This window comes from Rutilus rutilus, assembly GCF_951802725.1.
Source record: "Rutilus rutilus genome assembly, chromosome: 14".
NCBI classification, from domain to species: domain Eukaryota; kingdom Metazoa; phylum Chordata; class Actinopteri; order Cypriniformes; family Leuciscidae; genus Rutilus; species Rutilus rutilus.
This window is the reverse complement of record NC_140219.1, coordinates 28295657-28319579: the sequence shown is the minus strand read 5'-3', so window position 1 is coordinate 28319579 and position 23923 is coordinate 28295657. Positions and strand designations below refer to the sequence as shown.

Genomic DNA, 23923 nt, shown 5'->3' with positions numbered 1-23923 from the left:
TTTTTCCTCTGTAAAGATGAAAGCGTTGTCAGATCTGTGGAAGTGACTGTGCTTTGAGATCTGTGCTTTGCAAGCCTGCCAAGGTGGTTTGCCGTTGTAACTTTTTTAGAGAAGGACACTCGCTCACACACATACACATTCAAACGAGCATGGCTGTGGACTGGGCACACGGTGTGTGTGCCGTCTATGTTTTCCAGGATCCACGTTCCTGGCCTACTATTAAACGACGCCGGGGTCTCTTATGCTCAGCAAGGCTGCATTTTTTATTGGATAAAAAGTACAGTAAAAACAGTAATATTGTGAAATATTATTACAATTAAAATAGTTTTCTATTTTAATGTGTATTAAAATGTAATTTATTCCTGTGATGCAAAGCTTAATTCATTAATCCAGTCAGAAATCATTCTAATATGCTGATTTACTGTTCAAGAAACATTTCTTATTATTATCAATGTTGAAAAAAGTTGTGGTGCGTAATATTTTTTTATATGAACTGAGATACATTTACTCAGGATTATTTGATGAACAGAAAGTTCAAAAGAGCAGAATTGATTTGAAATAGAGATATTTTATATTATCATAAATGTATTTGCTGTCACTTTTGATAAATTTAAGGCATCCTTACTGAATAAAAGTGTTATTTACTTGACTCTAAACTTTTGGTGACAATGCTCAAAAATCATCAAGATACTTCAAAGAGACTTCCAATAGTTTTCTGTTAATAATATTTTACTACAGAAAAAGCAAAAATACCAGGAATAAATGAATAATCATTCAGTATTCAACTTGGAAAGTCAATTGTCAACTTCTGGAATTGACAGGAAAACCTCAATAAAATGAACCTTCACTGAAGTAAGGTTGTTTAACTTGGAAACTCAAGAAGAAATGTTCAACTTTGCTGAGATGCAGGTACATGATGTCACACAAATGCCATCAGAGTGACGGAAAAATTATAAAAAAAAACACCTGCAAAATAAATGTCGTCTTGTTTATTCATGTCTTTCATTTATATTCTGTACAATGCCATGGTTCAGACAACAGAGCGTTTCATGGTCGGAAGACTGAGATATCCAGATCTGACCTTGAATGGAACGAAGCCTAAACCCACAGACAAAACATGCAACAATCAGAACTCATCTGCATGTATCCTCAAGATTTTTAACAAACACCTCAATTTAATCTAATACACAAAAGTGCATAAAGAGTAGAGTTCAGACAAAACTGAACAAAGAAGTGAGTGTTACTCGTGATGTTTCTTAAGTATGGTTTCAGAAAGATCAGTAGAGCTTCAAGAACCCAATGCTAGTTTGACTGTGATAGGGCCTCTTGAAGTCCAGAGGGAAACCCTGCATAGAGATCAGTAGATATCTCAAGCTCCAGTTTTCCTGCACCGCGATCATTACCAGATGTTGGCTGAACGGCAGCTTCAACGGCCCGAGCAAACTCCACAAATCGCTATAAATCACCAGGCACTTCCTAGCAGCTTCCTACATATCTCAATTCCACAATCATGTCTGCACTGTCATCACAAAGGGACGGTAAATCTAATCTTGATCTTGTTTTTCTAGCGATAGTCAGTTTATGCAGGTGAGGGCCAACAAACACAACAACCGGGAACAGAGAACTGAAACAAAATATGAAATCTGCTCTTTCAATCGGTCTTTTCCCCCTCCATCACTCCCCATTCCCCTCATCCTTGCTTCTGCTGGATGCTCTAAAAGCCACCTTTCTTATCATAATCCAAGGATGGATTTGCCAAGGATGCATCTGGTGCAACAATACAAATGTTAACAAAAAAGCTAATAAATAAGGAGAGGAGATGGCAGTGAATGAGTAGGCGTAGGCATACAGGGAGTAAAAAGAAACATAGCAGGCCTAGCGGACTGGGAACATGCTTGGAGTTGGTAAGAAGAGAGAGCTGCTTAAAGCCAAAGCGGCCCATGATAGATGGACAGTAATGTCTTTGCCATCTGGTTTGAGGAAGGGCAAAGCCACTAATGAGCCCTATCAACACAGGTCTTCTGTCCTCACAGGGACATTTGATCACTGAGCCACACAGGACAGAAACAGACTACACATGCTGTTCTACTACGCAAAAGCTCCCAGATAACTAATGACTCGACCTGATGTTAGGATACAAGGGCTGAGATGAAGATGTTAGATGTTGGAATAGCAGCACAATTGGTCTCATTCACTAATAATTACGTGGATTATTTTGTATTTGTACGCACAGGAGAACTTCTCACGAAAAATCTCAGCCTAATTCACAACACGCTCATACGCACATGAATTTGTTCTTAACATCGTTCTGATGTTAGTGAATTTGAAGTATTCTAAATTAGGGATGCTCATTTCGATTAATTTTCCCGACCGACAACCGCTGCTCGTTAATCGATTATTAACCGTTAACTGATAAGATTATAATATTGAATTGACATTAAATACAAATAAAATTGATGCGTATCTGTGACCCTTTAAAAAAATAAAAATTTTATTTTTATTTTATCAAAGGGTTTATTTTAACGTGCAAAGTGCAAACGGCAGCATACAGAACAGATCAACAACAGAACCTGGATTCAGTTTAAATTTTCACGCACCTGCAGCATCAGTGAGTGAGAGACAGTGAGAGAAAAACAGAATAAAATAATACAAATAAAAAACAAAATAGGCCTACACTAAATATATTTTTTAAACTTAAATAATTAACAAATTAAGATGACAAAAAGAAAACACTGAATCCGTTTGAACAAAGCTTTCAAAAACCGGCAATTTTTTTCCGTTAGACTAAGATTTTTCGTTAAATAAAAATAGCAGCCCTACATCAGTTTAAATTTTCACACACTTGCAGCATTTCTGACAGTGAGAGAAAAACAGAATAAAATGGTACTGCATCGTACTTGTACTACTGCTGTATTTTAATACGGTGCCGCATAATTTACAGGTAACTTCGTCGCCCTTTCTGTTAAAATGATCCCACACAGTGCTTCTTTTCGCTCGCTTCATTTTGCTTGCCTTGCTCGGAAAAAAATGTCTGGAGGCACGTGTCACGTGTGTGGTTGCGCGTGTCGACGCGCTCCGTGAGTTAACGCTAACTCGCTAATCGGAAGTGCTTGGCAGACACAACCGGAAGTCGTTGGCAGAGTGAAAGGCTAATGGCGGCCCGCCTATTTCACTCAGGAAACTTGTCTATATAGTATTTTATTTTTAAACCATGCAGCAAACGAAAAAAAAAAAAAAAAAACGTTTTAAACCGTTTAACTGATAGTGTTAATCGGTCAAAATTTTTACTTTCGGTTAACGGTTAAACGGCCAATATGAGCATCCCTATTCTAAATGAGTGACCGAGTGCACTAGGTTAGTCATTTGCATAAAACACGCCCAAACCATCTCCATATAAGGGCTTTCCACACATTTTTAATAAAAAAAAAGTCAGAACTGCGAGGTAAACTCGCAATTGTGAGATAAAAAGTCGTAATTATCTTTTAAAATGTTTTATTTTACCTGATTAAAAAGGTTAGATAAGGGATAATGTACATCCAAGCCGGTTATTATTGCATAATAAACCCTCACAGTGTGATCTTGCATCAGCCTGAAGGGGTTTATTCTGCGATAACAACCGGCTGGATGTACATTATTCTGCTTATTACACAGCTACTTGCCAGATAAGTCAATAATTTGATATGAAATATTGATCTGAGTCGAAATATTTTATTAGCTCTTTAAACGCAAAGCTTCCGTGGAGAGACCAGTTGCTAGCAAGTGGAAAGTTCAAACTAGACAGTCACTTATTACACGGTATTTCACCACATAAATAATTATGGGTATAAGATATATTGTTTGGAGATGAAACGGTTTTAAAATCATACCTGTTTGTAATCTTATCTTATAATCCATTACAGTGTACAGAACAATCATCGAAAAATGGCAGTGGCTGCGTTTGTTTGAAACAAGAGAGTGAGTCCGCAATACCTGGATGACATAATTAAATAACTGTGTAAAAAAATATTGATTTTGAGTTAATATTTTATTAGCTCACCAAATGCTAAATTTAGGGGATAATCGGGGGATAACATACTGCTGGATGGTGCGACTGACCAATCAGAATCAAGTACTTTGCCGTGTAATAAATTATTATAAATGTTCTTTACACTTTCAAGAACTTATCCCTGAAAGGTTTTTTGGGGAACCTAAAATGGTTCTATGAAATCATGTGCTTTATCATTTTAAACCTTAACAACTGCAAATAAAATAATTTAATACTAAATTAACTTTTGGCACAGGACAGATTCAGTAAGACAGAAATTGATGCGCAGATGAAGGAAATGGGATCTGAAATGTTGCCAAGCTGGATTTGAACCTGAGTATTCCTAATGAGCACCATGACTCAACGTGTAACCAATACATCACAGGTCCAACTCCAAAACTATTGGTTTTGATGCAAAGTGGAAATGCGTTTTACACATGGGAGGATCTGATGCTGACATGCTTTGCGTACACATGCCACATGGGTATTTGAAGGATTAGATCCATTAACTAACAGAACAGGATTTGGAAGTGGAGGATTAATTATTGGTTTCAGAAATTGTTGTCCTGAAATCGAGGTTTCAAATGGAGTGAAAAAGGGGCAGAGGAAACCAAACCAAGCAAATGTAAAAAAACAAATTCAGTTTAAGAGCGCAAGAAAAACATCAGGAAGGTCTTCTTTTTTTCTTACAGATCGTGGTATAATGCAGTTCTGGCTTCTGTGCAGACATGTGTTTTAGTTTCATGAAATATAACAAAGATGGAAAGGAAAACTGTGAAAATATTTATACAAATGAAACACGGTCTGCGATAGAGGAGTTGGCGGGGTGTGAAGAAGCAGCCATAATAAGAAAAAGGTGTCAATATTCATCACTGAATTCAAAAGTGCATATAGAATAATAAACAAGAGTTCAGATGGCCTGGACTAATTATTGAAACCACATCTTGGGAAATGAATAGATTACTTTAAATCCTCACGTTCTCACTCCACTGAAGGAAACATGGATGCCGCTTTATTTTACCACATGGAACACCATATAAAGAGCATAATGTGGATGTTATGACATCTCATAAAACTATTCCACAAGGGGAATTTCCTCTAAAAGCCAAAGCAAATCATGTAACAATCTGACATCTACAAATATAAAAATGCTTTATTCTAAATATAATACCAGCCCAGAGATGTCGGTAAAACTTCACATAGTGTTGGAATTTCATAGAATCATGACAAAGATGTTTTCGATATTTAATATCTTTATTTGTAAAATCTTGGCTTTCCGAAGCACTACTAAACAACGTAACACCTATCAAACTGCACGGCAACCTCCACTGGCACGACTTGAGTTACGTTGAGGGTGGGATGTGCCAGCAGAAGGATTAACAAACAAGTCCAAGTTCAAGGGCCCTGACTAAACAGCATGGCGGAGACGGTTGCGGTGCATCAAAGCCGTCCTGGCACATCTTGGACGTCCCAGCACAGTGGGTGCAGCTGCTCAACTGAGGTCATCTTGGCAGCTGCCCCTGCCTCCCCCCTCCCTACCCACCCCAAGTTCAGGGGTTCGCTTATTGCCTTCAGCTGCAAAGAAACTTCTCATTCATGCTTAATTATGAGAAGACTTTTTATACACGCTTGTTTTCTTATTCTCATATTGCCTGCTTCGATTCACCTCGCATGTTTCATGCCGTTTCATACTCATTTTTTCTAAAATAGCTTTGATAACCAGCCAACCTTTTACATTTGCAGATTTAATTGGTTTGTGTTAGAAAGCTTGCAGTGAGAGTATTTTCGACATTTTGCAGTTTTTTAAAAAGCATTTATCTTGTCTAATCGACATCTTGTAGTGAAATCCCTCAGAGAGACTGAGTGTAAATCTTAGACATGCTTAAATTAAAACAACAACAACACACAAAAAACTTTTATGGTTAAACCTGTCAAAGAAATTTAGTGTAATTTATTATTATTGTATTATTGTTAATTTATTATTATGTTTAATGTTTATTAATGTTAATTAATGAATCTTATTTCACACGAATGCAGCATTTCGATAGATATAAAGCTGTTGAAATGACCCCAGTTGGACCCTAACACGTCTACACTAGATGCAAGCTGAACGATGTGATGTAACAAAAGCGAATAAAACCCATTATAATCAGTGATGCTGTCTACACTGAATGCGGAGTGACACAACACAACCACGACAAAACCTTGACAAAAACCACTAGAACAATGTTGTATATTTTGTTGATTTGTGTACTTACATTATCCCAAATGTTTCTCAGAATGTTTAAATCCAGAGAAATAAGCAGTTTTAACCAGGACACGGGCCACGTCCATGCGTCCATCAATGACATCATACCCGCGATACCATGGATTACCATGGATTATTTTGTAGAAACCATGGAAACACCAAAGACTCTTTAATATATTACGTGTTTTATTAAACAGGTGAGCAACTGTTTGGATACCTTCATCGACAAAAAACAAAACATTGTTATACAGCTCAACACAGTTAGTCTTTTTGTTTAAATCACGTTTTCTTGATTTACCGCGAGTACCATGTTTTACCATGCCTAATATCGTTCTAGCTCACTGCAGTGTGCAAAAAGTGTCTGCCGAGTGACAGAGGTGTAAAAAGTACTCAAAAATGTTACTCAAGTGAAAGTACAAGTACTGAGCCATTTTTACTCAATTAAAAGTAAAAGTATCTGGCCAGAATCATACTTGAGTAAAAGTAAAAAAAATACCACATTAAAATTGTACTTGAGTATTAAAGAAGTAAAACAGCAAGAATGAAAACTAGAGATTCTTGTTTAAGCTTTTAATCTCTAAAAACATGAAGCGAATGAACCACATACAAGGTTTTATCCTGCTTTGGAACTGTTTGCATTTAATTGTATTTAATTATCAAACTATAAGACTACTATCTAATGCCAGTATGCAACATGCTTTAAACAATCCACTAAACATGCTTACCACTAAAAGAAAAGAATTCGCTAAGGTACGGCCATGGGTGCTCTTGATCCTGTGGCTGATTTTGGACTGTGTTTGCAGCTGAATCACGTTCTTCCTCCATTTTCTTCCACTGATTGACTGTTATAATTTCTCTAATTTCCAGGTCAAAGTGCTGTGCATTGTGGTAATAGATGAGACATGAAGTCACTTCCAAAGGACCAATGAACATGTCTGACCAATTTCATGGAATGTGAAAACGAATCTCATTGGCAGAATAAATAACATTTAAATTAAACTGGGCATCAGCGCAATTCAATTGGTTTGGTAATAGCAAGGGAAATTAGAATGAAGTGATCTCCAAAAAAGAAGTACTTTTTGACTATAAATAAAATTGTAAGGAGTAAAAAGTACTTTTTTTTCTTAAAAATGTTAAATAAGTAAAAGTAAAAGTATTGATTTTTAAAGGGACTATGTGTAGCTTTTTAAGTATTTTATTATCTCAAATCAATATTTTTATTAATAAATATGCCCTCAATGGTGTACAAATTAGAGCCCTGCATTTCAGCCCGAGCCCGACGGGCCCCGACTTTTTTACGCCCCTAGGGCCGGGCTTCGGGCCAATTTTCACGTAATAGTTCACATGCGGGCCGGGCCTCGGGCCTTTTTTGGGTTATCCTTCTTTTTATATTTTTAGACATTAATTAAAAAAATATGAGAAGTTGACGTCGACGATAGAAGAACAAACATAGAAAGACATTTAATAACCTCATAACTTTCATAATCTTATAATTACACTGACATATGATTGACATGACAGTCTCGCGCACACACAGAAGGTTTCCCGTCAGCGCAACCAACGATTCACCTCACGTGCAAATAATGGAGAATATTAAGAGAAAAATCGCAGAGTGATAGAAGAGAGGAGGACTGGGTTAAAAATTAAAATCTTCCACTGTGGATGCTATTCTTTTTCTCCACGATGCTCTGTAAGAGACTGTTCTAACTTTTCGTTTGATTGGACTTTATTTTCGTTTAACTGTTGGAAACTAGGCTACTGATGTTTTTCGTTTGATTGGACTTTATTTTCGTTTAACTGTTGGAAACTACTGGAAAAAGAATGGCCATGTTCTGTGGTGCATTTTTGAGGTAAGATAACCTGCAAGTTTGTTTTTGATTTATTTAATTTAATTTGCTCTATTGCTCATTTCGTTTGCGAGCGCTGTTGCGCGCAGCCTGAGCCTGCCTCAGTATTTCAAAAAACAAATTACTCACTGTGGTTTAATAAATAAACATTAAACTAACTGTCTGTGTGATATGCTTGAAGTGTTTTATATCTATGGATTTTATTGTAGCCAATTAAAGTATTAGCGTTGATTTGAGAGGCTAAATTGATCAAACATGTTTTACTCGCTGTCGGCTCGGCTGCTTGGTCGTTTTTTTTTTGTTTTTTTTTAAATGCTCCAAACATTTGTCTAAATTAACTTAATAAAGAAATGAAAATAAAAGAAACATAACTAACAAAACGGACATATTTTAATGGCTGCAAATAGGGCAGGCTGCCGCTGTGAAGAAAAAAAAAAAAAAAAAAAAAAAAAAAAAAACCGGGCTCGGGTCGGACTCGGGCTGATAATTCTGATGAGCTGTCGGACACGGGTCGGGCTAGGGCCTGAGCGTCTCGGGCCAGGGCCGGGCTCGGGCCTAGATTTGAGGCCCGTGCAGGGCTCTAGTACAAATACCTATGCCAATGATCAGACTAAACGTAAACGAAGAATTTATTATCTTTATATACATGGGACGGGTAGGTCCACGGAGGCTTCCATGTAGTTCCGCCATCTTGAAAAACTATAATAGCAGAGAGGGACAAAAAGTACTAGGCCAACGCGTTTCCACAACGCATTTTCGTTCAGAACCAGCGTCACGTGACTGAAGCCAGCAGAAGCGGAGGAGCAGAGCAGTGAGAGGCGCTTGTCACTGCCGCGGCAAGTTTAAAAGGATGCACTGCACGGTTATTTATACACCGTTCATTGATCATACATATGCTGAGTCACAGGATGAGTCCTCGTCGTCGAAAAAGTCCAAAATAGACCGTAAAAGGAAACATGACCGGAGATTACAAAAACAAGGGTTAATGTCGGGATAGCTAATGCAGGAGAAAGCTTTCAAAAGAGACCCTGAAGTTGCCTGCTTTCTTCTCGACAGGTAAGTCAATGTTACGGTCTTAATTACAAGCTTTTTTTTCATTGCTTGGTTGTGTACTTTATTATATAGACAGTAGAACATTTATAGTTAAAAGTTAAACAGGCTCTTTGATGAATAGCAGCTATTGAGTAAAGTAACGTTAGAAAAGGCTCTGATGATGATGATATCTAACAATGCACCTACTTCAAAAAATATAACGAGTAAAGAAGGCATTACTAGCCTACTAATTACCATAGTTAATGTTTTTCACAGTCAGTAATTCATACTGTAACATTCTTTTTTTTCGTTGTTTCAAGTTTCAGTTTGTTTTAAATAACAAACCTGTTCACCCGAAGAAAAACTCGAAGTGCTATTATAAGACATCCTGTCATAGCTTTTTAGTACATAACGGCTACCGTAGATGCAACGCGCATTTGAAAAAGTGAGGCGCTGGAGAGCATTATTCGTTTGAATGCAAAATACAATTTCACCACTAGATGGGAGAAATTCCTACACACAGTCCCTTTAATTGTACTCAAGTAAAGTAAAAATCCCCCAAAATAATACTTAAGTACAGTAATCAAGTAAAATTACTCAAGTATTTTACACCTCTGCCGAGTGAACGCAAAGTGTAGCATTCTAACAACTTTCAACACACTCAAATGTATCTAATATGATAAAACAGCGCTGCGTTTCCCCACATACGCATACCGGAAGAAGCGGAAGCGTTCTGCGGTATAATAAAAGCTCCACTACTCGCGCTCGTCTCTTATTAGCAATCGCTCCAGCGGCCTCGTTCCGCTCCAACGGCTTTAGTAACGTTAATAAATCTTTAATACATTACCGGTCATCCATGAATATGATTTCTGCCCGAGTCACGTTGTATTCTCCACCGGCTGTAAAGGTGTTGAACCATTGTTTTCAACAAATGACCTCTAGTGGCGAAAAATTACATAGTGCACCTTTAATATTATTTTAATTTAGTTAAAAACAAGCAATTATTACTATAATTATACTATGATGCATTCCTATCACACTGCTATAATTTCCACTGTTTAATTGTCAGGACAGTAGCAATATATCCAATACATTTTATGGATCAAATTATATGGATGCCCAAAGTAAATTTTACTTTCATTGACAAGGCTTACAAACAATTTGTATTTTGTTTTTGTCGTCATTTTGTTGTGTCACTCATTGTGAAAAGGTCTCTTGACTTGATTTAGAATCAGCTTCGCTTTGTCTGTTTTTTATATATCAGTCAGATATTAAATCGCAGGAGATTATAAATTAGCACGCACACTTTGACACACATTATACAACGCCCTTTAACAGGAAAATGCAATAATTAACAGGGCAAAGGAAAATGATTTTCTACGCCCAGTTATCAGTAAGGCGACCGGGGGATACAGCAGGTTTATGAAGCCGTTACTCTAAAAGATGTACATGCAGGGGTCAAGATTACTAATGACCCACTGTATGCTACAAAACAAACAGCCCATTCACTGCTGGGGATGTTCTCAATTCCTGTAATCAAGCTCCATTGTCTTGCATTACATAGGGCTCATCTAAGAGGCAAATAAAAGGATCATTAACTTTGTCCAGCTAATATAAAACTCCCAACTGAAAGAGGCACTCCACCAGGGCCTCCATTTAGACTTGGCATTGCTTTAGATGGATGCTTTTGCAGTCCCAAATTACCCTACTGGTTAACATTATCATCCTTCAAGTTAAAGGTGACTACATGCAGAAGGTCCTGGTGATTTGCCTTTCCGACGGTGTACCATCTCTGATGAATGTACTTGGAGCAGGGTTCATGTCCTCAGAAAGTCAGTAAGGGGTTGGTGAGATCACAAGACCGGCCCAGAGCCCCTCCTCACGTAAGTGGACGGATCACCATGTGGAACGCGGCCAAATTAAGCCCTGATTAACTTGGCGAGTGTCCAGCGTGCTCATTCAGCCCTCTAAACTTTACACACAGCAGAACAAAGGTCCATCTACTGGATGACAGGTCTGAGAAAAGGCCATCGAAAACCCAGAATGATCAGAGAGTTGAGGATTAAGTATTTTACGGTTCCTTGTGCTCATTTTGATATGCCCATTTCTGGTTGACTGAAGAAATAAAGTTGCTGTTCATGGCTACAGACATCCTATTTTATTTTGTGGGGAAGGAATGATAAAAAAAAACCTGTTTTTTTTAAACATTATGCATTTTTAGGCCATTTCTGGTTGTTTTCTCTGTCAATGCTTCGGCCAGGTAGGCCTACAATATATTGAAAAATTTCAGATTAGGAGATAATGAGTCTTTGGGAAATCTGCATTCAAACGTTTTCACGAAAAAATCATGATTCACAAATAACTTTAATAAATGAATTCTAAATTTACAAATAACTGTACTTAAAAAACGACACCACAAACAATCACATACTCTGGGTAGCCTTATAATCATGTTAAGATGAAATTGTATACATGGATACTTCATCTTGAATATATTTCATCATATACAGTAAATGTAAGGGTATAAATGCACAGGGCAAACAAAGGGAGCTAAATGAAATGCAGTTTAAACTAATCAGTAACTATGGAAAAAAATAGACCATGATCAGTAACTACAGAAACAAAAAAATATTGAGAACACAGGCACACAAGAAAAGAACAAAACCAAACTAAGGGTATGTTTACACTACAACGATGTGTCTTTTTTCCGCAACATTTTCAAAACGACCCAGTTCACACGGATCTGCAAAAACAGCTTGAAAACTGATTTTGAGGATCTTGCTGCCCTCAAGTGAAAGCGCATCTTTAGAGAGTCTCATGTTTGCTGAGAGTGACGAAAGACTATAAAGGAAAGGCTGTGCAGAAAGCCCTTATATGGAGATCGTTTGGGATGTTTTATTACATTTACGTTTATGCAAATGATGAACCTCGGGCACACAGTAACTCATTTAAAATACTCCAAATGCATTAACATAAGAACAAGGTTAAGAACAAATTCATATTGTGTACACATTTAGGTGGAATTTTTCATCCGAATTTCTCCGGAGAGTACAAATATGAAATAACGCACACAAATATTACTGTATGAGACCCATTGTTCTCAAGATAAACTGCTATTTTGAGAGGTTTCGTGAAAAAGAGGCTAAACATGCTTACCGATGACGATGAGGGTGTAGTTAATGTTGACGCTGCCAAAGCCATTGGTGGCTTTACAAATGAAGGTCCCAGCATCCTCTGCCTCCACCTCTTTGATGCGCAGGGCTTGCTGAAGGACCCTGAAGCGCATCCAACCGCTGTGGATGTTTCGCCCGTCTTTGGTCCACATGATGAGGGGTGGCGGATCGCCCTCCACGGGACACTGAAGTTTCATGGTGCGTCCGATTCTGACGGTCTGCCGGTGGGCGATCTTCTCTGCTACACGTGGAGGACCTACAGAGAACAAGATGATGGCAATTCCTCTCATTTTAGAGTGCTGTCTTAATATACATGCCACAAATTCAAACCCTTCTCCCTGTTAACTTACTGATGAAATGCAGGAGAAACAAAATGATAAGTTGAAAAAGTATTTTGCACTGGTAAACCAAAGAGCTTTGCGGGTTAATTAGCTCAACAATTAATTCATTGATTACAAATCAATTAATGAAAGGGATAGTTCACCCAAAAATGAAAATTAGCCCATGATTTACTCACCCTCAAGTCATCCTAGGTGTACATGACATTCTTCTTTCAGAAGAATACATTCAGAGTAATATAAAAAAATGTCCTGGCTCTTCCAAGCTTTATTACGGCAGTGAATGGCTTAAACTTAAATGGAATCAGTATGTTCATTTGCCCGGAAGCTAGTTATTTTTCTTTGTAAAAAGTTTTAAACATGGATATTTTTCTTACACAAACGCATGGCTTTGCTTCAGAAGGCCTTTATTAACCCCCCGGAGCCGTGTGGAGCACTTTTATGATGGATAGATGCACTTTTATGGACTTAAAAACAGAAACGGCCATTCACTGCCAAAATAAAGCTTGGAAGAGCCAGGACTTTTTTTAAATATAACTCTGAATGTATTCTTCTGAAATAAGAATGTCATATACACCTAGGATGACTTGAGGGTGAGTAAATAATGGGCTAATTTGCATTGTGCTAATGATAAATATATGTATCTATCTAATATGTATATATTTCATATAGGGCTGCACGATTTGGGGAAAATGTCATATTGCGATAATTGAGGTCAATATTGCGATTACGATTGCGATATGCGATATAATAAACAAATGGTTTCATGAGTCAACTTGCTTGGTTCTCAAGGAAAATAAATGCACACACAGATTAGTAATAATCAGCCTAAAGAAAAAAGTTCTTTAGTCAAGAGCAGTGAGTGTTTTTCTCTGTTCCCTTTGTTCTTTGATTAACTTTAGCAACAGATTTTTTTTTTTTTTTGCATTTTTTGCATTTTAACAAGAACAAAACACAATTTACATACAAGAGTACATATAACCATACATGTCAGGTTAAAGAAAAATAATAATAATAAAAAAGAAATTGAAAAAAAAAAGAAAATAATAAATAATAATAACTTTAGCGACAGATGTAATTAGTGGCTACTGTACTGTCCCTTTAAGACCAGCCGCTGTCAGAGACGCGGATCTCACACGCGCCTCATTCTTTCACGAGTTATCACAACTCTTCATGTTCATCATAAGACTACTCTTATGTTATGAAGACACTCGACAAAAAGACATTTTGTAATAATTGTGTGTGTTATTGTTCGTTCAAGCTCGAAAGAGAACTGTATTCTGGCATGCTGTTTTGTACGCACGCACGATATTAGCGCGAGTCTTTCTGTCTGTCACAGTCAGGACATTCACAGGCAGCGCGTTCATTTTGGCATACATGTGTGCTGTTCGTTCTACCGCGAAAGAGAACTTGATACTGGCGCCCGTCTATCTGTGTGTGTGTGTGTGTGTGTGTGTGTGTGTGTACGTGTGTGTGTCAGGAGGACATTCACAGGCGGCTCGTTCTTTTATGTCTTATCGCGCATGAATGGTTTAAAAGCATTTGCATTAATAAGTGCGTTAACAGCGCTAATTTGTTTATTTAATATAAAATCGCAGCATTTTGCGTCATATAATCGCGTAGACTTGACATCGCGATTGCGATTGCGATACGATTAATCGTGCAGCACTAATTTCATACTTTATTACAATATTAATGCATTAATTATTAATGCAATGTTTGGTCTGTAACTAATATTTTTGTCATACAATTTAAATTCCATTCCATAAAATGACAAATATTAATTACAATGAAAAGACATTTTGTCAAAAGACAAAAACTATGAGTTCTATAATGCGATAAGTTTCCTGGGCAAAATCCTTTCGTCATCAACATGAGTACCACCAGAAGTATTTACTGACACAAAATATACATAAAATATTCCCAGTCTATCTGAAATTAAACTGGGCCACATTTAAAATGACATGAAAGAGTAAAAAGAGTAAAAAGGAAGGAAAAGTTGTCACACCCCAGCAACAAATAGAAACGTATTTATTTCATGTTTGAGCCCAGTGGCTCTTCATCAGTCTGACCACAGGTGACATTTTCAGGCTGATGAAGAGCCACTGGGCTCAAAACATTACCTGTGGTGATGTACGAGCTTTTTTGCACGTTACATGTTCCCACTTTGTGTTGTTATGAACGTCAAAGAGACCAGAATTTACCTCACAAAATCAAATGTTCAATGGTCAAAAAGTTCACTGTTAGATTATGCTCACATGAACCAAAACTTTAGACTTTTTAAAGGGAATCGAGTGGTTCCTCCGCACCCGAATTCTAAACAAATGCTTATCAAAACCTGTTGTGTGCCATTCATAATCTTTAATCAGAAACATTAACATGCCTGCAGTGCTCGCCATGGAATCTCTTTTCTGATGACCTGTACACCAGCCACTGTCGCCTTTGGCTTTTTGGCTTGCTTAGTTGGGGACATTTAATTTAATTTAATTTAATATTCAACAATAATATTGATCTGCCTGCATTGACACCATTATATGAGAACTGAACTGAGCTGGAGTGCTTCTCCAGAGCGCCTATATATATAAATGAACTAAATGAATAATAATGAATTTACAACAAAAATTAACCATCACTGAAATGAAAGCTTTAGCTTAAGTTCTGCCAGGAAGACTCAATTACTTCGTCACTTATTACCTTCATTACTATCCAATCACATCTTTATACTTTTCGTATAAAAGATCGGTACTTACACATGTTTGAGTTCGCAGATGCCGACGCGACAACAACCTCCACCCTCCCCACCACCACCAGGATGGTCCTGTCCTTACCTCCCAGGGGGGTCGGCTGCGCCCCTGCCTTCAGGCAGGAGATGCAGATCCGCTACCCTCGGATTACGAACTATGGACGGGGCCTACGCCAAAGAACTTTATAATAATGCTTGCTGAGCTGTCAATAAATGTATGCTTCGTTACATCATTTTATCTCCCGAGTCTTTCTGGTAGAACTTACTTAAGCTGGACTATGACGCTATTTTCTTCTAGAAACAAACTTTGTTGTATTATTTTCATGTTATCACTGTAAAGCTGCTTTGAAACAATCTGTATTGTAAAAAGCGCTATATAAATTAAGGTGACTTGACTTGACTTGACCAGCGCAATAAGATTGTCCAATGGCCAGACGAGTTTCAATCCCTAGCCATACTGTCACTCACATGAAACGATCAAGCAATTAGCAAACAACAACTTTCTACAATCGAATAAACTCCCGATTAACAAACCAAGTGCCATCTTGTTTCTTATTCATGAAACCGTTTCACTCAAACAAATACCTCAAAATAGGGAACAAAAGTTGGTCGCAATTTCTGTTCATCATGCTGAATTTTCTGTTCTGAAAATCCTCAATGGTTTCTTAGCAGTTCATTATTCAGTATTCTTGTATACCGGCTGTTGGACTAAGGTAAAGTGAAAGCTTCAGAGATCAGTTGGAGGTTTAGAGAGTCTTGGCCCAGCAGAGCAGAGCGGAGGCTTCCCCCTGCCCACGCACATGTTGCTTGCTCCCCTTAAAAGACCGAATGCAGGAAATTGATATTGTCACTGTTTATGTCTGTGGGGAAATTGTAACCGCAGTCCCGTGTCAGCCAGCCATGTCTCGCTGGCGTACTCCGCTACTGGCCTGCATTGTTTGTGCGCTCCTTAGTTGGTGGCTCCGAGGAGGTTAGAAAGGTCAGAGTCTGCAAATACTGTCCGCACTCGTTCCTCTCAAGGCTGTGTGAGTCACTCTAATAGCTGTTTACGTTAGGCTAATGTCAGATTGGATCCATTTATCTGCCACAAAACCGGGCTTAAGAAGATCTTGTGGTGAAAAAAATTGAGAAACAGATTTCCACATGCAGTCATACGTACGAAAGGATATAACGTTTTGTACGCCCGTAATTGTAGTCATCACTCGGATAAATTAAGAGGTAGGAGCATTTTATCAGACTTCCATCCAACACATAATCATTTCCAAATCCGTCTCGACAAATTAAATCTGCAATCTGATGAAAGATATCATCTGAATGACAGAGGATGAGTCTGGAAAACCCATCAAAAAAGTCAACTGAAGCCATATGTCAGGTTAATATGAGGGTATGGTGTAAACATGATGTAACTGAAGGTTAAGGTCGCAACTTGCCGTATTAATAACTCAAGTGATCACACAAAACTGTGTATATCTTCTATTGTATAACGGCCTCAAACATGGCTGAGATGATCATATTTGTAAAGTATTACTGTTTTAGGTATTTTTATACCAAATGTTACAAAAGTTTTTGTAATTATGCTAGACTTTTATGTTAAGTTTGTAATGATGCAATACTTTATGTAAAGTTATGTAAAATGTAGGCTAATAAATGTAATTTGTGTATCTGCTGTAATTTCCAACTTTTTTTAATATGTAGAAACTAGTCCATAAAATAAGCAGCCCTTAGCATACCTAGAAAATGTATATTCATTACAAAAATCTCTAAAAAAAACGAAAGAAAAAGGTTTCTGAGGAGATGAATTAAAAAAATAAGAAATATCTTCTTTTTTTAAAGAATTTAATTGTAGTTGTTTTAGCTTATAACTTCTTCGTCTTATTTTAAATCATTTTCAGACATCTTGAGGCCTCCTGGTTGAGAACCGCTCAGTACATACAGTAAGGAGGGTAGTAGGTATTTTTTTCTTCTTCTGCATTTAGCAATGCATTAAAAAGATAAATAATCTTTGATAGTATATTGCTTTTTTACATTTACAAAAACTAGGAGAGACCAGATATTAAGCAACTAAAATTGAAATAATTAAAAAAATTACATTTCAGTATTGCAGAAGTTAAGAACTTAATGTTCTTCAAGTGTGTTTCTGTATTCCACAAAAGAATGACCTTTTTTATTTTTAGCAATGCCTTTTTATCTTTATTCTATATTGAGATTTTAGAGCTCTGGCAGTGGCGAAGATTATCAGTACTGCTTGGAATATAGAGCACAAGTGCACTGTTTTATGCCCTTATTTGAAGTTCTACACCATACACCATCACCATCTACACTTGCTGTATGAAAAAGAGCAGCGCGGAAATTCTTTAAATTGTTTTATATGCTGATAGATATCAATTGTCCATGAATTGTAACAGCAAAAGTGTTTGATGTCCAATCAAAGGGGACTTCCAGTGAAAAATGTATCTCATGCCTGGTTTCACACTGCTTTGATATGACGTTGTGCTTAGAGGGAGCATGAAGGAGTCACTGGCACAGATTTGGAGCCAGCCTGACTACAGCACACTACTGTGTCCCACAGACACCAGTGGCTAGCTGACATGTTGATGGATGATGTTTGAAAGTGTGAAAAAGAAATTAGTCACAGGCAGGAACTAGCCAGAGTCCTGTTCTCCTGTTCCATTTCAAATCAGAGTAAAATCGTCCTGGTGAGCCGTTTCACAGATTGAAATCTCATTCTCCTTTTGGAGGCCCGTACGCCCACTCTTTGAGCAGATTTACAACCCTCCCGCTCCGGGTCTTCTGTTCGCAGGTCGGTCCCGAGGCCTTCTCCTCCTTGCAGACCGATAGCTCTTGCACGTTTCACAGATCAGAGGCGTGCGAGAGAAAACAAAGGCCCTAAACTTTCACAAGCAGTGCTCGGTTTGCCTTCCAACCTTCACCCTTCGGCCAAAATATGGCCTTGGTTAATGCAACGGCTTCCACAAAAGTCAAAGAAAGCACCCTCCAAAAAGAGAAATGACAACATGGAGTAACAGTATTTTCAATGTCTGAATAAATAAACGTGTTTCCAATGCGCAACAACACACTTTTTAACAGCAGGTACTTTAAAAAGCCTGCACGTCTGTGTAAATATTGGGTGTGTGAGAGTATTTGTGAGGAAAGAGCTTGGTGAATGAGGGGAACGGCAGGTCAAACTCTTTAAAAGGCAATCTGTTTTCTCCATTCAACATAAACGCATTCCCTTCTGTCAGAGCACTATACAATACGGAGGCCGGTCTCTCATTCGCATGTGCACCGGGGAACTCTCAGTGAGTTGCAGTCTTCCATATCCCTCCTTCCCTTTTACGGCTTGTTGGCTTAAGGTATCCCAACATGCACGTCTGGAATGTCGACTAATGAGGGGGAAAAAAATTATTCGTAAGAGGCCAACACAAGTAGCATTCCATCATATACTTTCTTATAACTCCAGCCCTCAGCCAAAAAAACCCTCCAAGGCCTAAAGAAAGCCTTCCCTGAAAAATCGATATCTCTTCTTGAGCCAGCTAGATAGGGCTCTTTGGTGCGAAAGAAGTCGAGGAATAATATTTTGATTGGCCTCATGTAGTGAGCACAGGACATGCTTTGGAGCGCAAGAATGTGTTTGATTATATTTTCTCGAGCAGGTCTGAGCTCACGAGTGCCAATGTATTCACCTTCAGGAAGCGGGCTGTGATAGAGTAAGATAACCTTCACCCTGCCTTCACTTCCTCTGTCTTACAGGAGGCTGTTTTATTGCTAATCGTATTTGCTTTCTACCATTAATTCCCAGAAATGGATTGTAAATATGCCCAAAACTAATAGCTCTGAAGCTGTGGAAATTAAAGGAATATTATAGGTCAGATGCAACATAAGCTTCCAATGAGCGAATGGGACATAACTATGAACAAAACACTTTTAAATAAAGCAAAACACTCACAGGAATTATGTGGGTAACGTAGAACCATATCCTCATAGAAAAGTAGTTGCACCTCATTCAAAATGATAATATTTGGATAAGAGCTTTAACAGATATTCACATTTCTAGTCTACCTTTGAAACCTCCAATACATTTGAGTACATTTTAAGTCCAAGTTCACAAAAAAACCTGACAATTATTTTATTGTTTAAACAGTCTCACGTGGCTCCAAATCTGTATGACTTTTGTTCATCTTCGTAACAGAAATGTATAAAAAAATTTTTTTATTTGTATAACTATTGAAAGTCTATGTAATAAACTTTTTTAAGCTTCAAAAAGTTATGAAGACGTCGTATAAATTAATCCATATGAATTAAGCAGTTTGATCAAAGTCTTCTCAATAGCACAATATCTTTTTTATAATAAACAGATTTAATTTAGGTTTTTATTCATTTATAAACATTCAACACGCATACATAGAAAACATCAAATATGGTAAAAAAAAAACTACAAAAAAATATGAGAAAATATTTAAAATATCTTAATTTATGTAATGACAGAAAGTTTGGAATGACATGATGGAGAGTAAATGATGACAGAATAAATTTTTTTGGGTGATCTAACACCACGTTTTTGCTTTGTTTTTTCTTTTTACAAACTGAGAGACAAACTAGTTTCTGTACTATTTCTTAGTCATATATTTATTAAGGTGTATTTAAATCAAGTATATTGTAGTAAAATCAAACAAACCAAATGCATAAAATCAAATCTGTCAAAGCACATATTGTCGGATGAATCAGTCTCTCTAAATCCCTCCTTTCTGCGAGCCTACTCTGCTTTAATAAGTGCCCCTATTATGGTTTCATAATAGACTCCGGAGCTGAAGTTCAGTTATCGTAATGAGCATTTAACTTCCGACGTGCGCTGTAAGTGGTAGACCAATCGTAACAGACTGGGCCGTCTGGCCAATCAGAGCAGAGTAGGCTCGCAGAAAGGAGGGATTTAGAGAGACTGATTCATCCGACAAGTGGTTTGAGAATCAAACAATATATATAAATACTGTATATATGAGAAATGGAAGTGTTTTTTTACCTTTGATGCATGTAAACCTGTTGTAGCCTCCAAAACAAAATTAGGAACCATCAAAATAGCATTATTGGGGCACTTTAAGATCACATTTCAGTTTAAGACCAAAAGTCATTATGAGTCAAAGAACATAATCTGTGTCTCCCAACCTCTAAACACCATGAACATCACTTTATATAAAGGATGTTATGAGTTTGTTTGCATTAAAATTGCATTGAGAGTAATTATTGTAGATTTACACTATCTTGAAGGATGGCTCATGGCTGGCTGAAAATGTAGAACAAGGAATGTAAACATACTCCAGTTATGATGTATGGTGTGGTCTCTAACAGCTGGGGTTGGCCTTCAGTGCAAACTAAGTTTTTTCCCAAGGTGACACAAGTGAGATGGAATTAATTGACTTCAGTTGTATTTACAGATCCTTAACAACTAGAACAGGCATGAAAACAACCTCACCATTTCTCAAATTAATTGCTTTCTTATTGCTGCTTATCATGAAGCATTTGAACATTTTTGTGTCCAGGAAGTCCGACCGGCAATTAACAGTTAGGTGAGCTCCAGAATCTGTTTACTAAAGCCGACCAAGGGCGGAAAAGAGCCAATGAGAGTCGGATGAAATGAAAAACCTCCTAAAACATTTGCCAGATTGAGCAAGGGTCTCCCTCGGGGAAAGCTGCAATGAAGGGGTTTGTGGGATATCACATGTTGCCACCATGAGGTTTTGAGAGCCAACAGCAACACAAAAAAAAAAAAAAAAAAAAAAAACTGATCAGGCTGAAAATGGTCAAAACTTTAGTAGTTACAAAATATGTCAATTGCATACATTGTTTTTCTTCAATTTGTGAGACTAACTATTGCATGTCAAAACTAAGAATGCAAACTACACTATAATCTAACCAGCATTTGGAAAGTTAGAACAAAAAACTGTAATTAGAACATTTTTTGGAATCATTTCATCTTTTCTATTTCTGTTGGAAAACAAACCTACATTCAAGGTCATTCTGACTCTGGGGCATCGGTGTCTTATTATGAGGTTCTGTTTTAAAATGAAACCAAAATTCAGCAACTATAAGTAATCAATGGTAATCTATTTACACCGCTAAGTACAGTTACACACAAACACTAAAAGAAAGAAAGACATCATTATTTTTTTAAGACCACATTTATGTGATACTAAATCCGCAGCAAATCAGGAATTTTAAGGCATGGCCAGAGTCAAAAAGCTTTTCTGCTTTTCATGCATAACTGTGTTCCTTCATTTGCAGCTTACGCAAAAGATTATATGTATGAAGTTTTGCATTTCCAGAAGGAAATACCAGTGTTGAAAGTTTTAGTCTTTAGTAGTGTGTAAAATATAAACACATGCAAGGAAGACTAGACCAATAATAATTCACAATGCAAATACAGTACTGTAGTCAATGGGACATTTATATTAAATTATCATTAAACAAATTCACAGCATTTCTAAGGCTAATAATTATACAAAACTCAGTCTGATTGTTAATACACAATGTGGTTTAGCCTGAATAACTGCAGAAGTTCAGTATGTAGGGTTTTAGATCAAACCCTAACCAGACCATCTGAGAAATAACAAAGGATTGCAAGAGCTGTAAATATACATATTAGAAAGACTGTATATCTCAAATATGTAAGAAATATCTCTAATCTGCTGTCTCATCTAAGAGCCCATCTCCTCCCCTTGTGTTTCTGTCACTGCCTGGGGCGACAAGTGAAAGCAATGGGGATATTGCACTTACACAGACCATACTCCTGTCAGACAGGTAAAGAACAGACATTTCCCCTGCTGTCAATAGGTCAATTGCTACCAATTGCAATAGCATGACAGTTAACGCTGCCCTGAGGTGGTGGGCTGGTCGTCTTTCCATCAGACAAGATCTCCAAGAAGTCTGCAATGTATTCTGTTAATCGAAAGTTTAATTGAGGGGGAAAATCCCATAGACTTACATTGACCGAGGCATATCTATAAAACAAATATCAAGACTTTTTGGAGGGGGGCCCGAGGGTGGGCTCTTTTAACAGTAAAGGCCCAGGAATACTTCATTTTCTGCAATCCACTCCGTCTCATGCACTGTGTCATGTCCACACAGCTTTCATGTTTTGAAAGCAGCTCTCTGTTTTGGGTTAAGGGAGTTAGGGAAGCTACGTTGTATTTTTCTTTTGATGTGCTTTCTTTCTTTTATGGAATTTAGAGGGTAAACTAGCTATTTTAGTTTATTATTTTGGCCTTGACCACTCCTGAATTTGATCCCATTGTTTCTGGTTTTCACTATTTTCTTGTTAATAAACTCACTTTTGTTTAACATTTACATTGTGAGTGAGCACACATTCATTTTTGTTACGGCTGGTCCTAGACGGTCGTAACAAAGTATGCTCAACCGTGTTTTACGATATTTCACAATTTATCGTTTTAGCATCGAAATTGCGATGTGTGCATCCATGATAGACAGATTGGTATGGGTATTGTAATTGATCGAAATGCACGTGATTTTTGGATTAATAGCAACCTTTAACCATCATAGAGCAAAAGTTTATCATTTGCACGTGTTTAAGGTCCTGTCAGTTTAAACTTATTCAAGCGATTTTAAACCATTCGAGTGAAAGTGAAAGTCAATTCGACCTCATGTTCTGTTTCTGTGCGCACACAGAGCAGCACTAACAGCACGCGAACACCAATTTCATTCTCTTCTGCGTAAGGCCAGGACATTATCTGCTTTTTCTAAAAAAAATTGTTGTCTTACATTGTAAGTTTAAATTATAATTAATTTTAACAAATGGAAAAGTCTCCAATTGTAAAAGTTTAAAGTTACCTTTAAATCACACAAAAGTCAAGAATGAAAAAACTTTATACGTCTTATTGGAAGTTTCAAATAAATGATAATGTATTACACAGTTAAACAGGCCTTTAATCAATATTATTACATGCAATCAATTAAAAAACAGATACAGTGCAAAACATGACATGTATCAGGCATCATGTATTGGGTTTCCAGATGAGGGTAAAAAAAAAACATGTTGTGAATGGCACAGGATCCCACAAACTGGAGCAGTGAGTGAGTGAGTGGTTTATCTAATGAAGGGCTGGAGCGGTGGGAAAAAGAGAGGTTTGGCTGGCTCTGCCGTTCTGCCATGGCCCCAAAGGAGACACACTTTTCTGGGAATCTCAGAACCAGAAGCCAGTTGGGTGTTGGGTGTTGAGCAGATAATGTTGCCATGTCGACCAGTCAGCAGATTCTTTACAGTTTTTAAGTTCCCTTCGCAGTTCTGGCATTGAACACTATAGGAACACGACATGAGCTCTTTACTCCTTCTTAAAACAAAGATATTTAATAAGCGCTCAATGGTAGTTTTCATACTACATTCCTATAGTGTATTTTTAAGAATAAATGTAAAGAATCTAATAATAATTTTTTTGTGAGGTTTATGCTTACAAAATGTCAATGAAGAAGATATCCTTTCCTAAAACACAACTTTGCTTTTAAAGTAAAT

At 37.4% G+C, this 23923-nt stretch overlaps 1 protein-coding gene across 1 annotated transcript in view; it reads right to left on the bottom strand.

Moving 5' to 3' along the window:
• fgfrl1a (fibroblast growth factor receptor like 1a) overlaps positions 1-23923 on the bottom strand; it is a 72981-nt gene that overhangs the window by 23507 nt on the left and 25551 nt on the right. Inside the window, exon 3 of the mRNA XM_084430460.1 lies at positions 12308-12580. Within this exon, the coding sequence (XP_084286586.1) occupies positions 12308-12580 (273 nt within the window). The remainder of the gene's footprint in view (positions 1-12307; positions 12581-23923) is intronic.